Source organism: Lissotriton vulgaris, chromosome 5 (assembly GCF_964263255.1).
Source record: "Lissotriton vulgaris chromosome 5, aLisVul1.2, whole genome shotgun sequence".
NCBI lineage: Eukaryota > Metazoa > Chordata > Amphibia > Caudata > Salamandridae > Lissotriton > Lissotriton vulgaris.
This window is the reverse complement of record NC_141693.1, coordinates 1203497466-1203519030: the sequence shown is the minus strand read 5'-3', so window position 1 is coordinate 1203519030 and position 21565 is coordinate 1203497466. Positions and strand designations below refer to the sequence as shown.

General features: G+C 40.3%; 1 protein-coding gene across 1 annotated transcript in view; it reads right to left on the bottom strand.

Annotated features, from left to right (window-relative positions):
- The window catches only part of LOC147712270 (uncharacterized), a 53176-nt gene extending 32419 nt beyond the window's left edge, over positions 1 to 20757 (bottom strand). The window contains exons 1-6 of the mRNA XM_086919611.1: positions 20723 to 20757; positions 19281 to 19490; positions 15145 to 15354; positions 11008 to 11217; positions 6869 to 7078; positions 2733 to 2942 (exon numbers count right to left, since the gene is read on the bottom strand). Of these exons, the coding sequence (XP_086775737.1) occupies positions 2733 to 2942; positions 6869 to 7078; positions 11008 to 11217; positions 15145 to 15354; positions 19281 to 19490; positions 20723 to 20757 (1085 nt within the window). The remainder of the gene's footprint in view (positions 1 to 2732; positions 2943 to 6868; positions 7079 to 11007; positions 11218 to 15144; positions 15355 to 19280; positions 19491 to 20722) is intronic.
- Positions 20758 to 21565: the final 808 nt, after the last annotated feature.

Here is a 21565-nt window from a genome sequence, read left to right as displayed (position 1 = left end):
CTTTAGATTCACAATTTAAAATCACAACTTATGGTGAAGTTGTATTTTAAATTGTAAGTTTGAAAATGCCACTTTTAGAAAGTTGGCATTTTCCTACTTTAACCATTGTGTGCCTCTACCTGCTTCTGAATACACCTCTGGGGTGGGTGACAGATGGCTTTGTGCATTGTGCAGTGGAGAAGTGTGGCTCAATGGTTAGAGCGGCAGACCTTGATGCAGAGTGCTGGCCAGGGACCAGGGTTCGATTCCCGCCTCGGCGGGATCGGGCTTAAATTCCTCTGACTGGATATTCTCGCCTCAGTGCTGAATCTAAGCATGGGCCCCACGCTGCAACTCTGGGCAATAGCTTGCTTAGTCTCCACAACGGCCCCCGATACACAAGGGATGCCTGGTTTCACCATGGGATGCCCAGGAGTGGACACCTCACAAGGAAAAGCCAGGAGGGGTTCCCTTGTGGTAGGAGTACAAGCGCCGGGATACTTACGGGTGACTGTTCGCGCTATACAAATACAACACATTTACATTTCCTCTAGACAGTCACAAACACAGGGACCTGAGGTGTGCCATTCACATGCTGATGGCCCAGCACCAGGCTATTGGGTCTTCATGGGCTGGGTAAAAGGGAGGAACTTACTTTTGCACTTAAATAGGGATGTGCTTGTCCCCACACAAAATGCAGCATACCCCACTGTAGTGCGTCTAAAGTCAGGGCAAAAAAGGTGGAGGCCTTGTGTGCTTCAAAGGCCTTTCTTTCAAGTCTGCCTCCAGTTCGAAGGCACAAGTCCTGGACCCCTCAGACTCCCAACTCAGTACACATTGGTCCCAAGGAGACACTGCCAGGGAGAAAGACTGATGTGCTGCTGACAGGCTGACACCCTACTAGATGTGCTGGACTCCTGCTCCACTGTGCCTGCTGGACTCATACCCTGGAGATGGGCAACAATACAGGACAGAAATGTGTGACTCGAAACCAATGCATCGACTACAAATCTTTGATCGATGACAACGCATTGTCTCCTCTGCTCCATGCAGCTGCTCTTCAATGTTGATGCTTTTTCTCCGTAAAGGTACTGTTTGAGCGGGGCCTGCATGGCTTCGAATTGGACCTGCGTCCCATCATGGTCAGCTTGACTTTAAGATTTGACTCTGCCCAGCAGGTGTTTTACTGTTTTACTATATTAAGAGTTGTCCAAATCTTTACACATTGCCTCTTAAATTAAGCTTGCCTGCCCTGTGTCAAGCGAACAGAGGTTGCGCACAGGTTTATTTAGGGTGTGTATCTGACTTACCCTGACTAGAGCCGTGGTACCTACTTGGACAGATGCATACCTCTGCCAACTAGAGACCCCCATTTCTACAAGACTCGAATAGGAAATGCTATCATCACCTGTAGTGAGAAGTGCCATCTTGGATTTGTAATAGTGTGTGAACATCTGTGACTCTATAGATGCACTCCGCCATCTTGGAATCAGAGGCCAAGTGACCATGATTTCTCTATCTCCAATTAAGTTCTGTTTGCCCCAGCCTTTAAGTTCTATGTTGTCCTTCTCTTACTGGAATCTGTCAACCTCTTTCCACAGGCTCTTAGAGTTGTGCAGACCCTATCTGTCTGAAGGTCCTGACACAGAGTTGAAGAGTAACCACATTAATGAAGGTTGAAATAAGCAGATATCAGATAGCTGGCAGAAGGTGGATGCATACCACCAGGAGAACAGCATAGCAATATCTGATTTCAGAATGGTTGGATGCATGGCTTGTTTCATCTAATTAAAAATAAAAGAGTAACAGTATTTAAATAGTGATGGTATTATTACATTTGAAGACAAAAACTTTATCATGCAATTTGCAGTTTGTAGAGGCTCACTATGTTAATTAAAACTGCCTTGGATTCTTAAGTCTGGGCTCTCACACACCCCTTTTAAACACAAAACACTTAGAACAAATCATAGGAAATAAAAAAAACACCTTTCCTTTTGATAGGTTTCATGCATCTGCTCTACCTTACTTTCTTTCATCAACAGTCTGTTATTATAACTCTAATATTGTCCATTCATGTAAAAAGCATAAATACATGAGCGTATATGAGTTATGTTGGAAGAAACATGCTAAAATCCATCTACACAATTAAAATAAATGCATTATTTGAACACCTTCAAAGGAAAACTATTAGGTTAGTAGTTAAAACACTGTTCACAGATAATTTATCAGAATGTATCTGGGATATCCTTGTAGACATTGTATAAAAAGCAAACACCAACGTTTTACAATCTGTAATTAGCAGAAATATAGCATGCAAAATAGACGAAAAATGTGTCCAGTAATGAATGACAGAACTATAGATAATTTATGAAGTTGAACAGTAAAACATTTATTGTGAGCAGATTTTTGGAGAAATAGGGTTTGCAGAAAAATGAATGATATGTATCATCAAGCTTCCTCCTCTTCCAGCCTATAGTGTATAGCTTTTAATTCTATTTTGGTACATTCAAATGCCACTTTTTGATTCTCCTCTTCCAGTCAATCATAGGTCCATCTACATCTGCTTCATCTTACACATAACAAGTTTGTCACTCATCTAATTTCAAGTAATTCACTTAACCTCACTGCGGGGTACATTCCTACAAATAACCTAATTGTGCATCCCACTGCCTGGACATTGCTTTACAACATAATACAGAACTATACAAAAGTACCATGACCATGGCATGTGATCTGTAAGAATTTGAAGTTACCTTCTGGTGTGGTGCTTGTTATTTTTTCGGTTGTCGGTAATGTTGTTGCTGTTGTAGGTGTTATTAATGTAGTTGTTATTGTAGTGGGTGTTGTTGGGGTTGTTAATGTTGTGGGTGATATTGTCGATGCTGTTACTGTTGTAGTTGCTTTTAACTCTGTTGATACTGTTGACAATGATGTTGTTGTAGGAGACTTCGTTGTTCCTGATTCTGTTGGAAAGCAAACACAAATCTTTGTTCATATAATTACATTGAAACATTAGTGAGTAAGTAAAAAGTAATTAATAATTTTCTTAAACGTGCAAATGCAAAGTGGCTTAGCGCTAAAGTGGAGAACTCGAAAAGGATCAGTCAGAAATTTTAGCGTCGCTGTTCTGCCAAGGAGGTTGGAGGGAGCTCGAGCATCGCTATTGTGACAAGGAGCTTGAGAAAAAGCGTTTCTTAACTAGTTTCCTGAAGCCTTGGTAACTTCCCTGCCCTCTTTAGGCCAAACAACAAGAAAGCGTTTGGACTTCAATCACTAAGGCTGAGACATAATTCAACATTAAACAACTGAATGTCAATACTGATATGCAATTCACCTCTCAATGGCAACACATTGAAATGAAACAACCTTCGTGTGGCCAATTGTGTGCACATAATATGAAAAGAATTGAAAAATCTATGGGAGTTCTTTAAACTTATTTGTTTGGCCTACAGTTTAATTGTATAGTTTTTTGATTGGATATTGTTTTGACATTGTGTAAAGTGGGCAGGGTGTAGGGCTGCTGGAATGTGTGGGGAGTGGGAGTAGTGAATGTTTGTGAAAGTATGCTAGAAAAGGTTCCATGAAATGAGTGTGAAAGTGATCTGAAGCTGGGTTGTTGAATGCTCTAAAAGGAGATTTATGTGGTGTGGTGAGAGAAAAAAACTTTTTCATGTGATTTAATTGTGCCCATGGAATTCATACTTGTGATGATGTTTATGATAGGATTCTGATTGAAATGAAAGCAGAGGTTTTGTGGCTACATTGTTTAATTTTAATGTGTTGCAGTTGAGAGGTGAATTGCATATCAATATTGGCATTCTCTTAAGGCTAAAGGCAAGGAGTTCAAAGGTTTGCTGCCAAGATGGTAGAGACTCCTGTCTCCCCATCTGACTTTCTTTATCCTAGGAACTTTGAGCACGTGGGCTGAGGATGAGCGTAAGGCTTGCTGAGAACAGCACCGAAGTAAGTTGGATCTGTGGTAGTTCGCTCCCTTACCGTACAGGACATTACGAATGAGGCACAGGGCTTCAAATGTTATCCTATGGCATGTCCCTATTGGCATATTTAATTTATTTAGAAGTCCCTAGTAAAGTGGACTCTATGTGTCCGGAGCCTGTACATGCTACAAGTGGGCCTGCAGCACTGATTGTACCCTCCACTTCAGTCGCCCTTTAAAACATGTCACAGGCCTGCCATTGCAGAGTCTATGTCCGCAGTTTTAACTGCCATTTCAGCCTGGCAAGTTAACCCCCTTGCCAGGCCCAAACCTTCCTTTTAGTACAAATATGTCACCCTAAAGTTAGGCCCTAACAATCCTCAAGGGTAGGGTGCAGGTTATTTAAATGTTGGACATGTACTTTCACGTTTTACATGTCCAGGTAGTGAAAAACAGTTAAATACGTTTTTCACTACTGAAAGGGCTATCTTTCTCACAGGTTAACATTGGGATTACCTTATCACATCTTACAAGTGTAATTTACAATTGGGACAAGATGGATATTTCGAGTTTGGTGTCTTTAGATTCACAATTTAAAATCACAACTTATGGTGAAGTTGTATATTAAATTGTAAGTTCGAAAATGCCACTTTTAGAAAGTTGGCATTTTCCTACTTTAACCATTGTGTGCCTCTACCTGTTTCTGAATACACCTCTGGGGTGGGTGACAGATGGCTTTGTGCATTTCCTCTAGACAGTCACAAACACAGGGACCTGAGGTGTGCCATTCACATGCTGATGGCCCAGCACCAGGCTATTGGGTCTTCATGGGCTGGGTAAAAGGGAGGAACTTACTTTTGCACTTGAATAGGGATGTGCTTGTCCCCACACAAAATGCAGCATACCCCACTGTAGTGCGTCTGAAGTCAGGGCAAAAAGGGTGGAGGCCTTGTGTGCTTCAAAGGCTTTTCTTTCAAGTCTGCCTCCAGTTCGAAGCCACAAGTACTGGACCCCTCAGACTCCCAACTCAGTACACCCTGGTCCCAAGGAGACACTGCCAGGGAGAAAGACTGATGTGCTGCTGACAGGCTGACACCCTACTAGATTTGCTGGACTCCTGCTCCACTGTGCCTGCTGGACTCATACCCTGGAGATGGGCAACAATACAGGACAGAAATGTGAGACTCGAAACCAATGCATCGACTACAAATCTTTGATCGATGACAACGCATTGTCTCCTCTGCTTCATGCAGCTGCTCTTCAATGTTGATGCTTTTTCTCCGTAAAGGTACTGTTTGAGCGGGGCCTGCATGGCTTCGAATTGGACCTGCGTCCCATCATGGTCAGCTTGACTTTTAGAATTGACTCTGCCCAGCAGGTGTTTTACTGTTTTACTATATTAAGAGTTGTCCAAATCTTTACACATTGTCTCTTAAATTAAGCTTGCCTGCTCTGTTGCAAGCGAACAGAGGTTGCACACAGGTTTATTTAGGGTGTGTATCTCACTTATCCTGACTAGAGCCGTGGTTCCTACTTGGACAGATGCATACCTCTGCCAACTAGAGACCCCCATTTCTACAAGACTCGAATAGGAAATGCTATCATCACCTGTAGTGAGAAGTGCCATCTTGGATTTGTAATAGTGTGTGAACATCTGTGACTCTATAGATGCGCTCCGCCATCTTGGAATCAGAGGCCAAGTGACCATGATTTCTCTATCTCCAATTAAGTTCTGTTTGTCCCAGCCTTTAAGTTCCATATTGTCCTCCTCTTACTGGAATCTGTCAACCTCTTTCCACAGGCTCTTAGAGTTGTGCAGACCCTATCTGTCTGAAGGTCCTGACACAGAGTTGAAGAGTAACCACATTAATGAAGGTTGAAATAAGCAGATATCAGATACCTGGCAGAAGGTGGATGCATACCACCAAGAGAACAGCACAGCAATATCTGATTTCAGAATGGTTGGATGCATGGCTTGTTTCATCCAATTAAAAATAAAAGAGTAACAGTATTTAAATATTGATGGTAATATTACATTTGAAGACAAACACTTTATCATGCAATTTGCAGTTTATAGAGGCTCACTATATTAATTAAAACTGCCTTGGATTCTTACGTGTTGGGCTCTCACACACCCCTTTTAAACACAAAACACTTAGAACAAATCATAGGAAATAAAAAAAAACTTTCCTTTTGATAGAAGGTTTCATGCTTCTGTTCTACCTTACTTTCTTTCATTAACAGTCTGTTATTATAACTCTAATATTGTCCATTCATGTAAAAAACATAAATACATGAGCGTATATGAGTTATGTTGGAAGAAACATGCTAAAATCCATCTACACAATTACAATAAATGCATTATTTGAACACCTTCAAAGGAAAACTATTAGGTTAGTAGTTAAAACACTGTTCACAGATAATTTATCAGAATGTATCTGGGATATCCTTGTAGACATTGTATAAAAAGCAAACACCAACGTTTTACAATCTGTAATTAGCAGAAATATAGCATGCAAAATAGACGAAAAATGTGTCCAGTAATGAATGACAGAACTATAGATAATTTATGAAGTTGAACAGTAAAACATTTATTGTGAGCAGATTTTTGGAGAAATAGGGTTTGCAGAAAAATGAATGATATGTATCATCAAGCTTCCTCCTCTTCCAGCCTATAGTGTATAGCTTTTAATTCTATTTTGGTACATTCAAGTGCCACTTTTTGATTCTCCTCTTCCAGTCAATCATAGGTCCATCTACATCCGCTTCATCTTACACATAACAAGTTTGTCACTCATCTAATTTCAAGTAATTCACTTTACCTCAATGCGGGGTACATTCCTACAAATAACCTAATTGTGCATCCCACTGCCTGGACATTGCTTTACAACATAATCAACTATACAAAAGTACCATGACCATGGCATGTGATCTGTAAGAATTTGAAGTTACCTTCTGGTGTGGTGCTTGTTATCTTTTCGGTTGTCGGTAATGTTGTTGCTGTTGTAGGTGTTATTAATGTAGTTGTTATTGTAGTGGGTGTTGTTGGGGTTGTTAATGTTGTGGGTGATATTGTCAATGCTGTTACTGTTGTTGTTGCTTTTAACTCTGTTGATACTGTTGACAATGATGTTGTTGTAGGAGACTTCGTTGTTCCTGATTCTGTTGGAAAGCAAACACAAATCTTTGTTCATATAATTACATTGAAACATTAGTGAGTAAGTAAAAAGTAATTAATAATTTTCTTAAACGTGCAAATGCAAAGTGACTTAGTGCTAAAGTGGAGAACTCGAAAAGGATCAGTCAGAAATTTTAGCATCGCTGTTCTGCTAAGGAGGTTGGAGGGAGCTCGAGCATCGCTATTGTGACAAGGAGCTTGCGAAAAAGCGTTTCTTAACTAGTTTCCTGAAGCCTTGGTAACTTCCCTGCCCTCTTTAGGCCAAACAACAAGAAAGCGTTTGGACTTCAATCACTAAGGCTGAGACATAATTCAACAATAAACAACTGAATGCCAATACTGATATGAAATTCACCTCTCAGTGGCAACACATTGAAATGAAACAACCTTCGTGTGGCCAATTGTGTGTACATAATATGAAAAGAATTGAAAAATCTATGGGAGTTCTTTAAACTTATTTGTTTGGCCTACAGTTTAATTGTATATTTTTTGATTGGATATTGTTTTGACATTGTGTAAAGTTGGCAGGGTGTAGGGCTGCTGAAATGTGTGGGGAGTGGGAGTAGTGAATGTTTGTGAAAGTATGCTAGAAAAGGTTCCATGAAATGAGTGTGAAAGTGATGTGAAGCTGGGTTGTTGAATGCTCTAAAAGGAGATTTATTGTGGTGTGGTGAGAGAAAAAAACTTTTTCATAAGATTTTAATTGTGCCCATGGAATTCATACTTGTGATGATGTTTATGATAGGATTCTGATTGAAATGAAAGCAAAGGTTTTGTGGCGCTATTGTTTAATTTTAATGTGTTGCAGTTGAGAGGTGAATTGCATATCAATATTGGCATTCTCTTAAGGCTAAAGGCAAGGAGTTCAAAGGTTTGCTGCCAAGATGGTAGAGACTCCTGTCTCCCCATCTGACTTTCTTTATCCTAGGAACTTTGAGCAGGTGGGCTGAGGATGAGCGTAAGGCTTGCTGAGAACAGCACCGAAGTAAGTTGGATCTGTGGTAGTTCGCTCCCTTACCGTACAGGACATTACGAATGAGGCACAGGGCTTCAAAAGTTATCCTTTGGCATGTCCCTATTGGCATAATTAATTTATTTAGAAGTCCCTAGTAAAGTGGACTCTATGTGCCCGGAGCCTGTACATGCTACAAGTGGCCCTGCAGCACTGGTTGTACCCTGCACTTCAGTCGCCCTTTAAAACATGTCACAGGCCTGCCATTGCAGAGTCTATGTCCGCAGTTTTAACTGCCATTGCAGCCTGGCAAGTTAACCCCCTTGTCAGGCCCAAACATTCTTTTTAGTACAAATATGTCACCCTAAAGTTAGGCCCTAACAATCCTCAAGGGTAGGGTGCAGGTTATTTAAATGTTGGACATGTACTTTCACGTTTTACATGTCCAGGTAGTGAAAAACAGTTAAATACGTTTTTCACTACTGAAAGGGCTATCTTTCTCACAGGTTAACATTGGGATTACCTTATTACATCTTACAAGTGTAATTTACAATTGGGACAAGATGGATATTTCGAGTTTGGTGTCTTTAGATTCACAATTTAAAATCACAACTTATGGTGAAGTTGTATTTTAAATTGTAAGTTTGAAAATGCCACTTTTAGAAAGTTGGCATTTTCCTACTTTAACCATTGTGTGCCTCTACCTGCTTCTGAATACACCTCTGGGGTGGGTGACAGATGGCTTTGTGCATTTCCTCTAGACAGTCACAAACACAGGGACCTGAGGTGTGCCATTCACATGCTGATGGCCCAGCACCAGGCTATTGGGTCTTCATGGGCTGGGTAAAAGGGAGGAACTTACTTTTGCACTTAAATAGGGATGTGCTTGTCCCCACACAAAATGCAGCATACCCCACTGTAGTGCGTCTAAAGTCAGGGCAAAAAAGGTGGAGGCCTTGTGTGCTTCAAAGGCCTTTCTTTCAAGTCTGCCTCCAGTTCGAAGGCACAAGTCCTGGACCCCTCAGACTCCCAACTCAGTACACATTGGTCCCAAGGAGACACTGCCAGGGAGAAAGACTGATGTGCTGCTGACAGGCTGACACCCTACTAGATGTGCTGGACTCCTGCTCCACTGTGCCTGCTGGACTCATACCCTGGAGATGGGCAACAATACAGGACAGAAATGTGTGACTCGAAACCAATGCATCGACTACAAATCTTTGATCGATGACAACGCATTGTCTCCTCTGCTCCATGCAGCTGCTCTTCAATGTTGATGCTTTTTCTCCGTAAAGGTACTGTTTGAGCGGGGCCTGCATGGCTTCGAATTGGACCTGCGTCCCATCATGGTCAGCTTGACTTTAAGATTTGACTCTGCCCAGCAGGTGTTTTACTGTTTTACTATATTAAGAGTTGTCCAAATCTTTACACATTGCCTCCTAAATTAAGCTTGCCTGCCCTGTGTCAAGCGAACAGAGGTTGCGCACAGGTTTATTTAGGGTGTGTATCTGACTTACCCTGACTAGAGCCGTGGTACCTACTTGGACAGATGCATACCTCTGCCAACTAGAGACCCCCATTTCTACAAGACTCGAATAGGAAATGCTATCATCACCTGTAGTGAGAAGTGCCATCTTGGATTTGTAATAGTGTGTGAACATCTGTGACTCTATAGATGCGCTCCGCCATCTTGGAATCAGAGGCCAAGTGACCATGATTTCTCTATCTCCAATTAAGTTCTGTTTGCCCCAGCCTTTAAGTTCTATGTTGTCCTTCTCTTACTGGAATCTGTCAACCTCTTTCCACAGGCTCTTAGAGTTGTGCAGACCCTATCTGTCTGAAGGTCCTGACACAGAGTTGAAGAGTAACCACATTAATGAAGGTTGAAATAAGCAGATATCAGATAGCTGGCATAAGGTGGATGCATACCACCAGGAGAACAGCATAGCAATATCTGATTTCAGAATGGTTGGATGCATGGCTTGTTTCATCTAATTAAAAATAAAAGAGTAACAGTATTTAAATAGTGATGGTAATATTACATTTGAAGACAAAAACTTTATCATGCAATTTGCAGTTTGTAGAGGCTCACTATGTTAATTAAAACTGCCTTGGATTCTTAAGTCTGGGCTCTCACACACCCCTTTTAAACACAAAACACTTAGAACAAATCATAGGAAATAAAAAAAAACACTTTTCCTTTTGATAGGTTTCATGCATCTGCTCTACCTTACTTTCTTTCATCAACAGTCTGTTATTATAACTCTAATATTGTCCATTCATGTAAAAAGCATAAATACATGAGCGTATATGAGTTATGTTGGAAGAAACATGCTAAAATCCATCTACACAATTAAAATAAATGCATTATTTGAACACCTTCAAAGGAAAACTATTAGGTTAGTAGTTAAAACACTGTTCACAGATAATTTATCAGAATGTATCTGGGATATCCTTGTAGACATTGTATAAAAAGCAAACACCAACGTTTTACAATCTGTAATTAGCAGAAATATAGCATGCAAAATAGATGAAAAATGTGTCCAGTAATGAATGACAGAACTATAGATAATTTATGAAGTTGAACAGTAAAACATTTATTGTGAGCAGATTTTTGGAGAAATAGGGTTTGCAGAAAAATGAATGATATGTATCATCAAGCTTCCTCCTCTTCCAGCCTATAGTGTATAGCTTTTAATTCTATTTTGGTACATTCAAATGCCACTTTTTGATTCTCCTCTTCCAGTCAATCATAGGTCCATCTACATCTGCTTCATCTTACACATAACAAGTTTGTCACTCATCTAATTTCAAGTAATTCACTTAACCTCACTGTGGGGTACATTCCTACAAATAACCTAATTGTGCATCCCACTGCCTGGACATTGCTTTACAACATAATACAAAACTATACAAAAGTACCATGACCATGGCATGTGATCTGTAAGAATTTGAAGTTACCTTCTGGTGTGGTGCTTGTTATTTTTTCGGTTGTCGGTAATGTTGTTGCTGTTGTAGGTGTTATTAATGTAGTTGTTATTGTAGTGGGTGTTGTTGGGGTTGTTAATGTTGTGGGTGATATTGTCGATGCTGTTACTGTTGTAGTTGCTTTTAACTCTGTTGATACTGTTGACAATGATGTTGTTGTAGGAGACTTCGTTGTTCCTGATTCTGTTGGAAAGCAAACACAAATCTTTGTTCATATAATTACATTGAAACATTAGTGAGTAAGTAAAAAGTAATTAATAATTTTCTTAAACGTGCAAATGCAAAGTGGCTTAGCGCTAAAGTGGAGAACTCGAAAAGGATCAGTCAGAAATTTTAGCGTCGCTGTTCTGCCAAGGAGGTTGGAGGGAGCTCGAGCATCGCTATTGTGACAAGGAGCTTGAGAAAAAGCGTTTCTTAACTAGTTTCCTGAAGCCTTGGTAACTTCCCTGCCCTCTTTAGGCCAAACAACAAGAAAGCGTTTGGACTTCAATCACTAAGGCTGAGACATAATTCAACATTAAACAACTGAATGTCAATACTGATATGCAATTCACCTCTCAATGGCAACACATTGAAATGAAACAACCTTCGTGTGGCCAATTGTGTGCACATAATATGAAAAGAATTGAAAAATCTATGGGAGTTCTTTAAACTTATTTGTTTGGCCTACAGTTTAATTGTATAGTTTTTTGATTGGATATTGTTTTGACATTGTGTAAAGTGGGCAGGGTGTAGGGCTGCTGGAATGTGTGGGGAGTGGGAGTAGTGAATGTTTGTGAAAGTATGCTAGAAAAGGTTCCATGAAATGAGTGTGAAAGTGATCTGAAGCTGGGTTGTTGAATGCTCTAAAAGGAGATTTATTGTGGTGTGGTGAGAGAAAAAAACTTTTTCATGTGATTTAATTGTGCCCATGGAATTCATACTTGTGATTATGTTTATGATAGGATTCTGATTGAAATGAAAGCAGAGGTTTTGTGGCTACATTGTTTAATTTTAATGTGTTGCAGTTGAGAGGTGAATTGCATATCAATATTGGCATTCTCTTAAGGCTAAAGGCAAGGAGTTCAAAGGTTTGCTGCCAAGATGGTAGAGACTCCTGTCTCCCCATCTGACTTTCTTTATCCTAGGAACTTTGAGCAGGTGGGCTGAGGATGAGCGTAAGGCTTGCTGAGAACAGCACCGAAGTAAGTTGGATCTGTGGTAGTTCGCTCCCTTACCGTACAGGACATTACGAATGAGGCACAGGGCTTCAAATGTTATCCTATGGCATGTCCCTATTGGCATACTTAATTTATTTAGAAGTCCCTAGTAAAGTGGACTCTATGTGTCCGGAGCCTGTACATGCTACAAGTGGGCCTGCAGCACTGATTGTACCCTCCACTTCAGTCGCCCTTTAAAACATGTCACAGGCCTGCCATTGCAGAGTCTATGTCCGCAGTTTTAACTGCCATTTCAGCCTGGCAAGTTAAATCCCTTGCCAGGCCCAAACCTTCCTTTTAGTACAAATATGTCACCCTAAAGTTAGGCCCTAACAATCCTCAAGGGTAGGGTGCAGGTTATTTAAATGTTGGACATGTACTTTCACGTTTTACATGTCCAGGTAGTGAAAAACAGTTAAATACGTTTTTCACTACTGAAAGGGCTATCTTTCTCACAGGTTAACATTGGGATTACCTTATTACATCCTACAAGTGTAATTTACAATTGGGACAAGATGGATATTTCGAGTTTGGTGTCTTTAGATTCACAATTTAAAATCACAACTTATGGTGAAATTGTATTTTAAATTGTAAGTTCGAAAATGCCACTTTTAGAAAGTTGGCATTTTCCTACTTTAACCATTGTGTGCCTCTACCTGTTTCTGAATACACCTCTGGGGTGGGTGACAGATGGCTTTGTGCATTTCCTCTAGACAGTCACAAACACAGGGACCTGAGGTGTGCCATTCACATGCTGATGGCCCAGCACCAGGCAATTGGGTCTTCATGGGCTGGGTAAAAGGGAGGAACTTACTTTTGCACTTGAATAGGGATGTGCTTGTCCCCACACAAAATGCAGCATACCCCACTGTAGTGCGTCTGAAGTCAGGGCAAAAAGGGTGGAGGCCTTGTGTGCTTCAAAGGCCTTTCTTTCAAGTCTGCCTCCAGTTCGAAGCCACAAGTACTGGACCCCTCAGACTCCCAACTCAGTACACCCTGGTCCCAAGGAGACACTGCCAGGGAGAAAGACTGATGTGCTGCTGACAGGCTGACACCCTACTAGATTTGCTGGACTCCTGCTCCACTGTGCCTGCTGGACTCATACCCTGGAGATGGGCAACAATACAGGACAGAAATGTGAGACTCGAAACCAATGCATCGACTACAAATCTTTGATCGATGACAACGCATTGTCTCCTCTGCTTCATGCAGCTGCTCTTCAATGTTGATGCTTTTTCTCCGTAAAGGTACTGTTTGAGCGGGGCCTGCATGGCTTCGAATTGGACCTGCGTCCCATCATGGTCAGCTTGACTTTTAGAATTGACTCTGCCCAGCAGGTGTTTTACTGTTTTACTATATTAAGAGTTGTCCAAATCTTTACACATTGTCTCTTAAATTAAGCTTGCCTGCTCTGTTGCAAGCGAACAGAGGTTGCACACAGGTTTATTTAGGGTGTGTATCTGACTTATCCTGACTAGAGCCGTGGTTCCTACTTGGACAGATGCATACCTCTGCCAACTAGAGACCTCCATTTCTACAAGACTCGAATAGGAAATGCTATCATCACCGGTAGTGAGAAGTGCCATCTTGGATTTGTAATAGTGTGTGAACATCTGTGACTCTATAGATGCGCTCCGCCATCTTGGAATCAGAGGCCAAGTGACCATGATTTCTCTATCTCCAATTAAGTTCTGTTTGTCCCAGCCTTTAAGTTCCATATTGTCCTCCTCTTACTGGAATCTGTCAACCTCTTTCCACAGGCTCTTAGAGTTGTGCAGACCCTATCTGTCTGAAGGTCCTGACACAGAGTTGAAGAGTAACCACATTAATGAAGGTTGAAATAAGCAGATATCAGATACCTGGCAGAAGGTGGATGCATACCACCAAGAGAACAGCACAGCAATATCTGATTTCAGAATGGTTGGATGCATGGCTTGTTTCATCCAATTAAAAATAAAAGAGTAACAGTATTTAAATATTGATGGTAATATTACATATGAAGACAAAAACTTTATCATGCAATTTGCAGTTTATAGAGGCTCACTATATTAATTAAAACTGCCTTGGATTCTTACGTGTTGGGCTCTCACACACCCCTTTTAAACACAAAACACTTAGAACAAATCATAGGAAATAAAAAAAAACTTTCCTTTTGATAGAAGGTTTCATGCTTCTGTTCTACCTTACTTTCTTTCATCAACAGTCTGTTATTATAACTCTAATATTGTCCATTCATGTAAAAAGCATAAATACATGAGCGTATATGAGTTATGTTGGAAGAAACATGCTAAAATCCATCTACACAATTACAATAAATGCATTATTTGAACACCTTCAAAGGAAAACTATTAGGTTAGTAGTTAAAACACTGTTCACAGATAATTTATCAGAATGTATCTGGGATATCCTTGTAGACATTGTATAAAAAGCAAACACCAACGTTTTACAATCTGTAATTAACAGAAATATAGCATGCAAAATAGACGAAAAATGTGTCCAGTAATGAATGACAGAACTATAGATAATTTATGAAGTTGAACAGTAAAACATTTATTGTGAGCAGATTTTTGGAGAAATAGGGTTTGCAGAAAAATGAATGATATGTATCATCAAGCTTCCTCCTCTTCCAGCCTATAGTGTATAGCTTGTAATTCTTTTTTGGTGCATTCAAGTGCCACTTTTTGATTCTCCTCTTCCAGTCAATCATAGGTCCATCAACATCTGCTTCATCTTACACATAACAAGTTTGTCACTCATCTAATTTCAAGTAATTCACTTTACCTCACTGCGGGGTACATTCCTACAAATAACCTAATTGTGCATCCCACTGCCTGGACATTGCTTTACAACATAATCAACTATACAAAAGTACCATGACCATGGCATGTGATCTGTAAGAATTTGAAGTTACCTTCTGGTGTGGTGCTTGTTATCTTTTCGGTTGTCGGTAATGTTGTTGCTGTTGTAGGTGTTATTAATGTAGTTGTTATTGTAGTGGGTGTTGTTGGGGTTGTTAATGTTGTGGGTGATATTGTCAATGCTGTTACTGTTGGTGTTGCTTTTAACTCTGTTGATACTGTTGACAATGATGTTGTTGTAGGAGACTTCGTTGTTCCTGATTCTGTTGGAAAGCAAACACAAATCTTTGTTCATATAATTACATTGAAACATTAGTGAGTAAGTAAAAAGTAATTAATAATTTTCTTAAACGTGCAAATGCAAAGTGACTTAGTGCTAAAGTGGAGAACTCGAAAAGGATCAGTCAGAAATTTTAGCGTCGCTGTTCTGCTAAGGAGGTTAGAGGGAGCTCGAGCATCGCTATTGTGACAAGGAGCTTGCGAAAAAGCGTTTCTTAACTAGTTTCCTGAAGCCTTGGTAACTTCCCTGCCCTCTTTAGGCCAAACAACAAGAAAGCGTTTGGACTTCAATCACTAAGGCTGAGACATAATTCAACAATAAACAACTGAATGCCAATACTGATATGAAATTCACCTCTCAGTGGCAACACATTGAAATGAAACAACCTTCGTGTGGCCAATTGTGTGTACATAATATGAAAAGAATTGAAAAATCTATGGGAGTTCTTTAAACTTATTTGTTTGGCCTACAGTTTAATTGTATATTTTTTGATTGGATATTGTTTTGACATTGTGTAAAGTTGGCAGGGTGTAGGGCTGCTGAAATGTGTGGGGAGTGGGAGTAGTGAATGTTTGTGAAAGTATGCTAGAAAAGGTTCCATGAAATGAGTGTGAAAGTGATGTGAAGCTGGGTTGTTGAATGCTCTAAAAGGAGATTTATTGTGGTGTGGTGAGAGAAAAAAACTTTTTCATAAGATTTTAATTGTGCCCATGGAATTCATACTTGTGATGATGTTTATGATAGGATTCTGATTGAAATGAAAGCAAAGGTTTTGTGGCTACATTGTTTAATTTTAATGTGTTGCAGTTGAGAGGTGAATTGCATATCAATATTGGCATTCTCTTAAGGCTAAAGGCAAGGAGTTCAAAGGTTTGCTGCCAAGATGGTAGAGACTCCTGTCTCCCCATCTGACTTTCTTTATCCTAGGAACTTTGAGCAGGTGGGCTGAGGATGAGCGTAAGGCTTGCTGAGAACAGCACCGAAGTAAGTTGGATCTGTGGTAGTTCGCTCCCTTACCGTACAGGACATTACGAATGAGGCACAGGGCTTCAAAAGTTATCCTATGGCATGTCCCTATTGGCATAATTAATTTATTTAGAAGTCCCTAGTAAAGTGGACTCTATGTGCCCGGAGCCTGTACATGCTACAAGTGGCCCTGCAGCACTGATTGTACCCTCCACTTCAGTCACCCTTTAAAACATGTCACAGGCCTGCCATTGCAGAGTCTATGTCTGCAGTTTTAACTGCCATTGCAGCCTGGCAAGTTAACCCCCTTGTCAGGCCCAAACATTCTTTTTAGTACAAATATTTCACCCTAAAGTTAGGCCCTAACAATCCTCAAGGGTAGGGTGCAGGTTATTTAAATGTTGGACATGTACTTTCACATTTTACATGTCCAGGTAGTGAAAAACAGTTAAATACGTTTTTCACTACTGAAAGGGCTATCTTTCTCACAGGTTAACATTGGGATTACCTTATTACATCTTACAAGTGTAATTTACAATTGGGACAAGATGGATATTTCGAGTTTGGTGTCTTTAGATTCACAATTTAAAATCACAACTTATGGTGAAGTTGTATTTTAAATTGGAAGTTTGAAAATGCCACTTTTAGAAAGTTGGCATTTTCCTACTTTAACCATTGTGTGCCTCTACCTGCTTCTGAATACACCTCTGGGGTGGGTGACAGATGGCTTTGTGCATTTCCTCTAGACAGTCACAAACACAGGGACCTGAGGTGTGCCATTCACATGCTGATGGCCCAGCACCAGGCTATTGGGTCTTCATGGGCTGGGTTAAAGGGAGGAACTTACTTTTGCACTTAAATAGGGATGTGCTTGTCCCCACACAAAATGCAGCATACCCCACTGTAGTGCGTCTGAAGTCAGGGCAAAAAGGGTGGAGGCCTTGTGTGCTTCAAAGGCCTTTCTTTCAAGTTTTCCTCCAGTTCGAAGGCACAAGTACTGGACCCCTCAGACTCCCAACTCAGTACACCCTGGTCTCAAGGAGACACTGCTAGGGAGAAAGACTGATGTGCTGCTGACAGGCTGACACCCTACTAGATTTGCTGGACTCCTGCTCCACTGTGCCTGCTGGACTCATACCCTGGAGATGGGCAACAATACAGGACAGAAATGTGTGACTCGAAACCAATGCATCGACTACAAATCTTTGATCGATGACAACGCATTGTCTCCTCTGCTCCATGCAGCTGCTCTTCAATGTTGATGCTTTTTCTCCGTAAAGGTACTGTTTGAGCGGGGCCTGCATGGCTTCGAATTGGACCTGCGTCCCATCATGGTCAGCTTAACTTTTAGAATTGACTCTGCCCAGCAGGTGTTTTACTGTTTTACTATATTAAGAGTTGTCCAAATCTTTACACATTGTCTCTTAAATTAAGCTTGCCTGCCCTGTGTCAAGCGAACAGAGGTTGCGCACAGGTTTATTTAGGGTGTGTATCTGACTTACCCTGACTAGAGCCGTGGTACCTACTTGGACAGATGCATACCTCTGCCAACTAGAGACCCCCATTTCTACAAGACTCGAATAGGAAATGCTATCATCACCTGTAGCGAGAAGTGCCATCTTGGATTTGTAATAGTGTGTGAACATCTGTGACTCTATAGATGCGCTCCGCCATCTTGGAATCAGAGGCCAAGTGACCATGATTTCTCTATCTCCAATTAAGTTCTGTGTGTTCCAGCCTTTAAGTTCCATATTGTCCTCCTCTTACTGGAATCTGTCAACCTCTTTCCACAGGCTCTTAGAGTTGTGCAGACCCTATCTGTCTGAAGGTCCTGACACAGAGTTGAAGAGTAACCACATTAATGAAGGTTGAAAGAAGCAGATATCAGATACCTGGCAGAAGGTGGATGCATACCACCAAGAGAACAGCACAGCAATATCTGATTTCAGAATGGTTGGCTGCATGGCTTGTTTCATCCAATTAAAAATAAAAGAGTAACAGTATTTAAATATTGATGGTAATATTACATTTGAAGACAAAAACTTTATCATGCAATTTGCAGTTTATAGAGGCTCACTATATTAATTAAAACTGCCTTGGATTCTTAAGTCTTGGGCTCTCACACACCCCTTTTAAACACAAAACACTTAGAACAAATCATAGGAAATAAAAAAAACTTTCCTTTTGATAGAAGGTTTCATGCTTCTGTTCTACCTTACTTTCTTTCATCAACAGTCTGTTATTATAACTCTAATATTGTCCATTCATGTAAAAAACATAAATACATGATCGTATATGAGTTATGTTGGAAGAAACATGCTAAAGTCCATCTACACAATTACAATAAATGCATTATTTGAACACCTTCAAAGAAAAACTATTAGGTTAGTAGTTAAAACACCGTTCACAGATAATTTATCAGAATGTATCTGGGATATCCTTGTAGACATTGTATAAAAAGCAAACACCAACGTTTTACAATCTGTAATTAGCAGAAATATAGCATGCAAAATAGACGAAAAATGTGTCCAGTAATGGATGACAGAACTATAGATAATTTATGAAGTTGAACAGTAAAACATTTATTGTGAGCAGATTTTTGGAGAAATAGGGTTTGCAGAAAAATGAATGATATGTATCATCAAGCTTCCTCCTCTTCCAGCCTATAGTGTATAGCTTTTAATTCTATTTTGGTACATTCAAATGCCACTTTTTGATTCTCCTCTTCCAGTCAATCATAGGTCCATCTACATCTGCTTCATCTTACACATAACAAGTTTGTCACTCATCTAATTTCAAGTAATTCACTTTACCTCACTGGGGGGTACATTCCTACAAATAACCTAATTGTGCATCCCACTGCCTGGACATTGCTTTACAACATAATCAACTATACAAATTTACCATGACCATGGCATGTGATCTGTAAGAATTTGAAGTTACCTTCTGGTGTGGTGCTTGTTATCTTTTCGGTTGTCGGTAATATTGTTGCTGTTGTAGGTGTTATTAATGTAGTTGTTATTGTAGTGGGTGTTGTTGGGGTTGTTAATGTTGTGGGTGATATTCTCGATGCTGTTACTGTTGTTGTTGCTTTTAACTCTGTTGATACTGTTGACAATGATGTTGTTGTAGGAGACTTCGTTGTTCCTGATTCTGTTGGAAAGCAAACACAAATCTTTGTTCATATAATTACATTGAAACATTAGTGAGTAAGTAAAAAGTAATTAATAATTTTCTTAAACGTGCAAATGCAAAGTGGCTTAGCGCTAAAGTGGAGAACTCGAAAAGGATCAGTCAGAAATTTTTGCGTCGCTGTTCTGCCAAGGAGGTTGGAGGGAGCTCGAGCATCGCTATTGTGACAATGAGCTTGTAAAAAAGCGTTTCTTAACTAGTTTCCTGAAGCCTTGGTAACTTCCCTGCCCTCTTTAGGCCAAACAACAAGAAAGAGTTTGGACTTCAATCACTAAGGCTGAGACATAATTCAACAATAAACAACTGAATGCCAATACTGATATGCAATTCACCTATCAATGGCAACACATTGAAATGAAACAACCTTTGTGTGGCCAATTGTGTGTACGTAATATGAAAAGAATTGAAAAATCTATGGGAGTTCTTTAAACTTATTTGTTTGGCCTACAGTTTAATTGTATATTTTTTGATTCGATATTGTTTTGACATGGTGTAAAGTGGGCAGGGTGTAGGGCTGCTGGAATGTGTGGGGAGTGGGAGTAGTGAATGTTTGTGAAAGTATGCCAGAAATGGTTCCATGAAATGAGTGTGAAAGTGATGTGAAGCTGGGTTGTTGAATGCTCTAAAAGTAGATTTATTGTGGTGTGGTGAGAGAAAAAAACCTTTTTTCATGTGATTTAATTGTGTCCATGGAATTCATACTTGTGATGATGTTTATGATAGGATTCTGATTGAAATGAAAGCAGAGGTTTTGTGGCTACATTGGTTAATTTTAATGTTTCGCAGTTGAGAGGTGAATTGCATATCAGTATTGGCATTCTCTTAGGGCTAAAGGCAATGAGTTCCAGAGATTGCTGCAAACATGATAGAGACTCTTGTCTCCCCATCTGACTTTCTTTATCCTAGGAACTTTGAGCAGGTGGGCTGAGGATGAGCATAAGGCTCACTGAGAACAGCACTGAAGTGTGTTAGATCTGTGGCAGTTCGCTCCCTTACCGTACAAGACATTATGAATGAGGCACAGGGCTTCAAATTTTATCCTATGGCATGTCACTATTGGCATATTTAATTTATTTATAAGTCCCTAGTAAAGTGGACTCTATGTGCCTGGGTCCTGTACATGCTACAAGTGGGCCTGCAGCACTGATTGTACCCCCACTTCAGTTGCCCTTTAAAACATGTCACAGGCCTACATTGCAGAGTCTATGTCCGCAGTTTTAACTGCCATTTCAGCCTGGAAAGTTAACCCTCTTGCCAGGCCCAAACCTTCCTTTTAGTACACATATGTCACCCTTAAGTTAGGCCCTAATAAGCCCCAAAGGTACAGTGCAGGTTATTTAAAAAGTTGGACATGTACTTTCATGTTTTACATGTCCGGGTAGTGAAAAACTGTTAAATACGTTTTCCACTACTGAAAGGGCTATCTTTCCCACAGGTTAACATTGGGATTACCTTATTACAAGTGTAATTTCTAATTGGGACAAGATGGATATTTCGAGTTTGGTGTCTCTAGACTCACAATTTAAAAGCACAACTAATGGTGAAGTCGGATTTTAAATTGTAAGTTTGAAAATCCCACATTTAAAAAGTTGGCATTTTCCTACTTTAACCATTCTGTGCCTCTACCTGTTTCTGAATACACATCTGGGGTGGGTGATCGATGACTTTGTGCATTTCCACTAGACAGTCACAAACACAGGGACCTGAGGTGTGCCATTCACATGCTGATGGTCCAGCACCAGGCTATTGGGTCTTCATGGGCTGGGTAGAACGGAGGAGCTTACTCTTGCACTTGAATAGAGATGTGTTTGTCCCCACACAAAATGCAGCATACCCCACTGTAGTGCGTCTGCAGCCAGGGCAAAAAGGGTGGGGGCCTTGTGTGCTTCAAAGGCCTTTCTTTGAAGTCTGCCTCCAGTTTGAAGCCAAAACCAGTTATAAGTATTGGACCCCTAAGACTCCCAACTCAGTACACCCTGGTCCCAAGGAGACACTGCCAACTCAATCACATTGCTAGATTAGCCAATTAATACAAA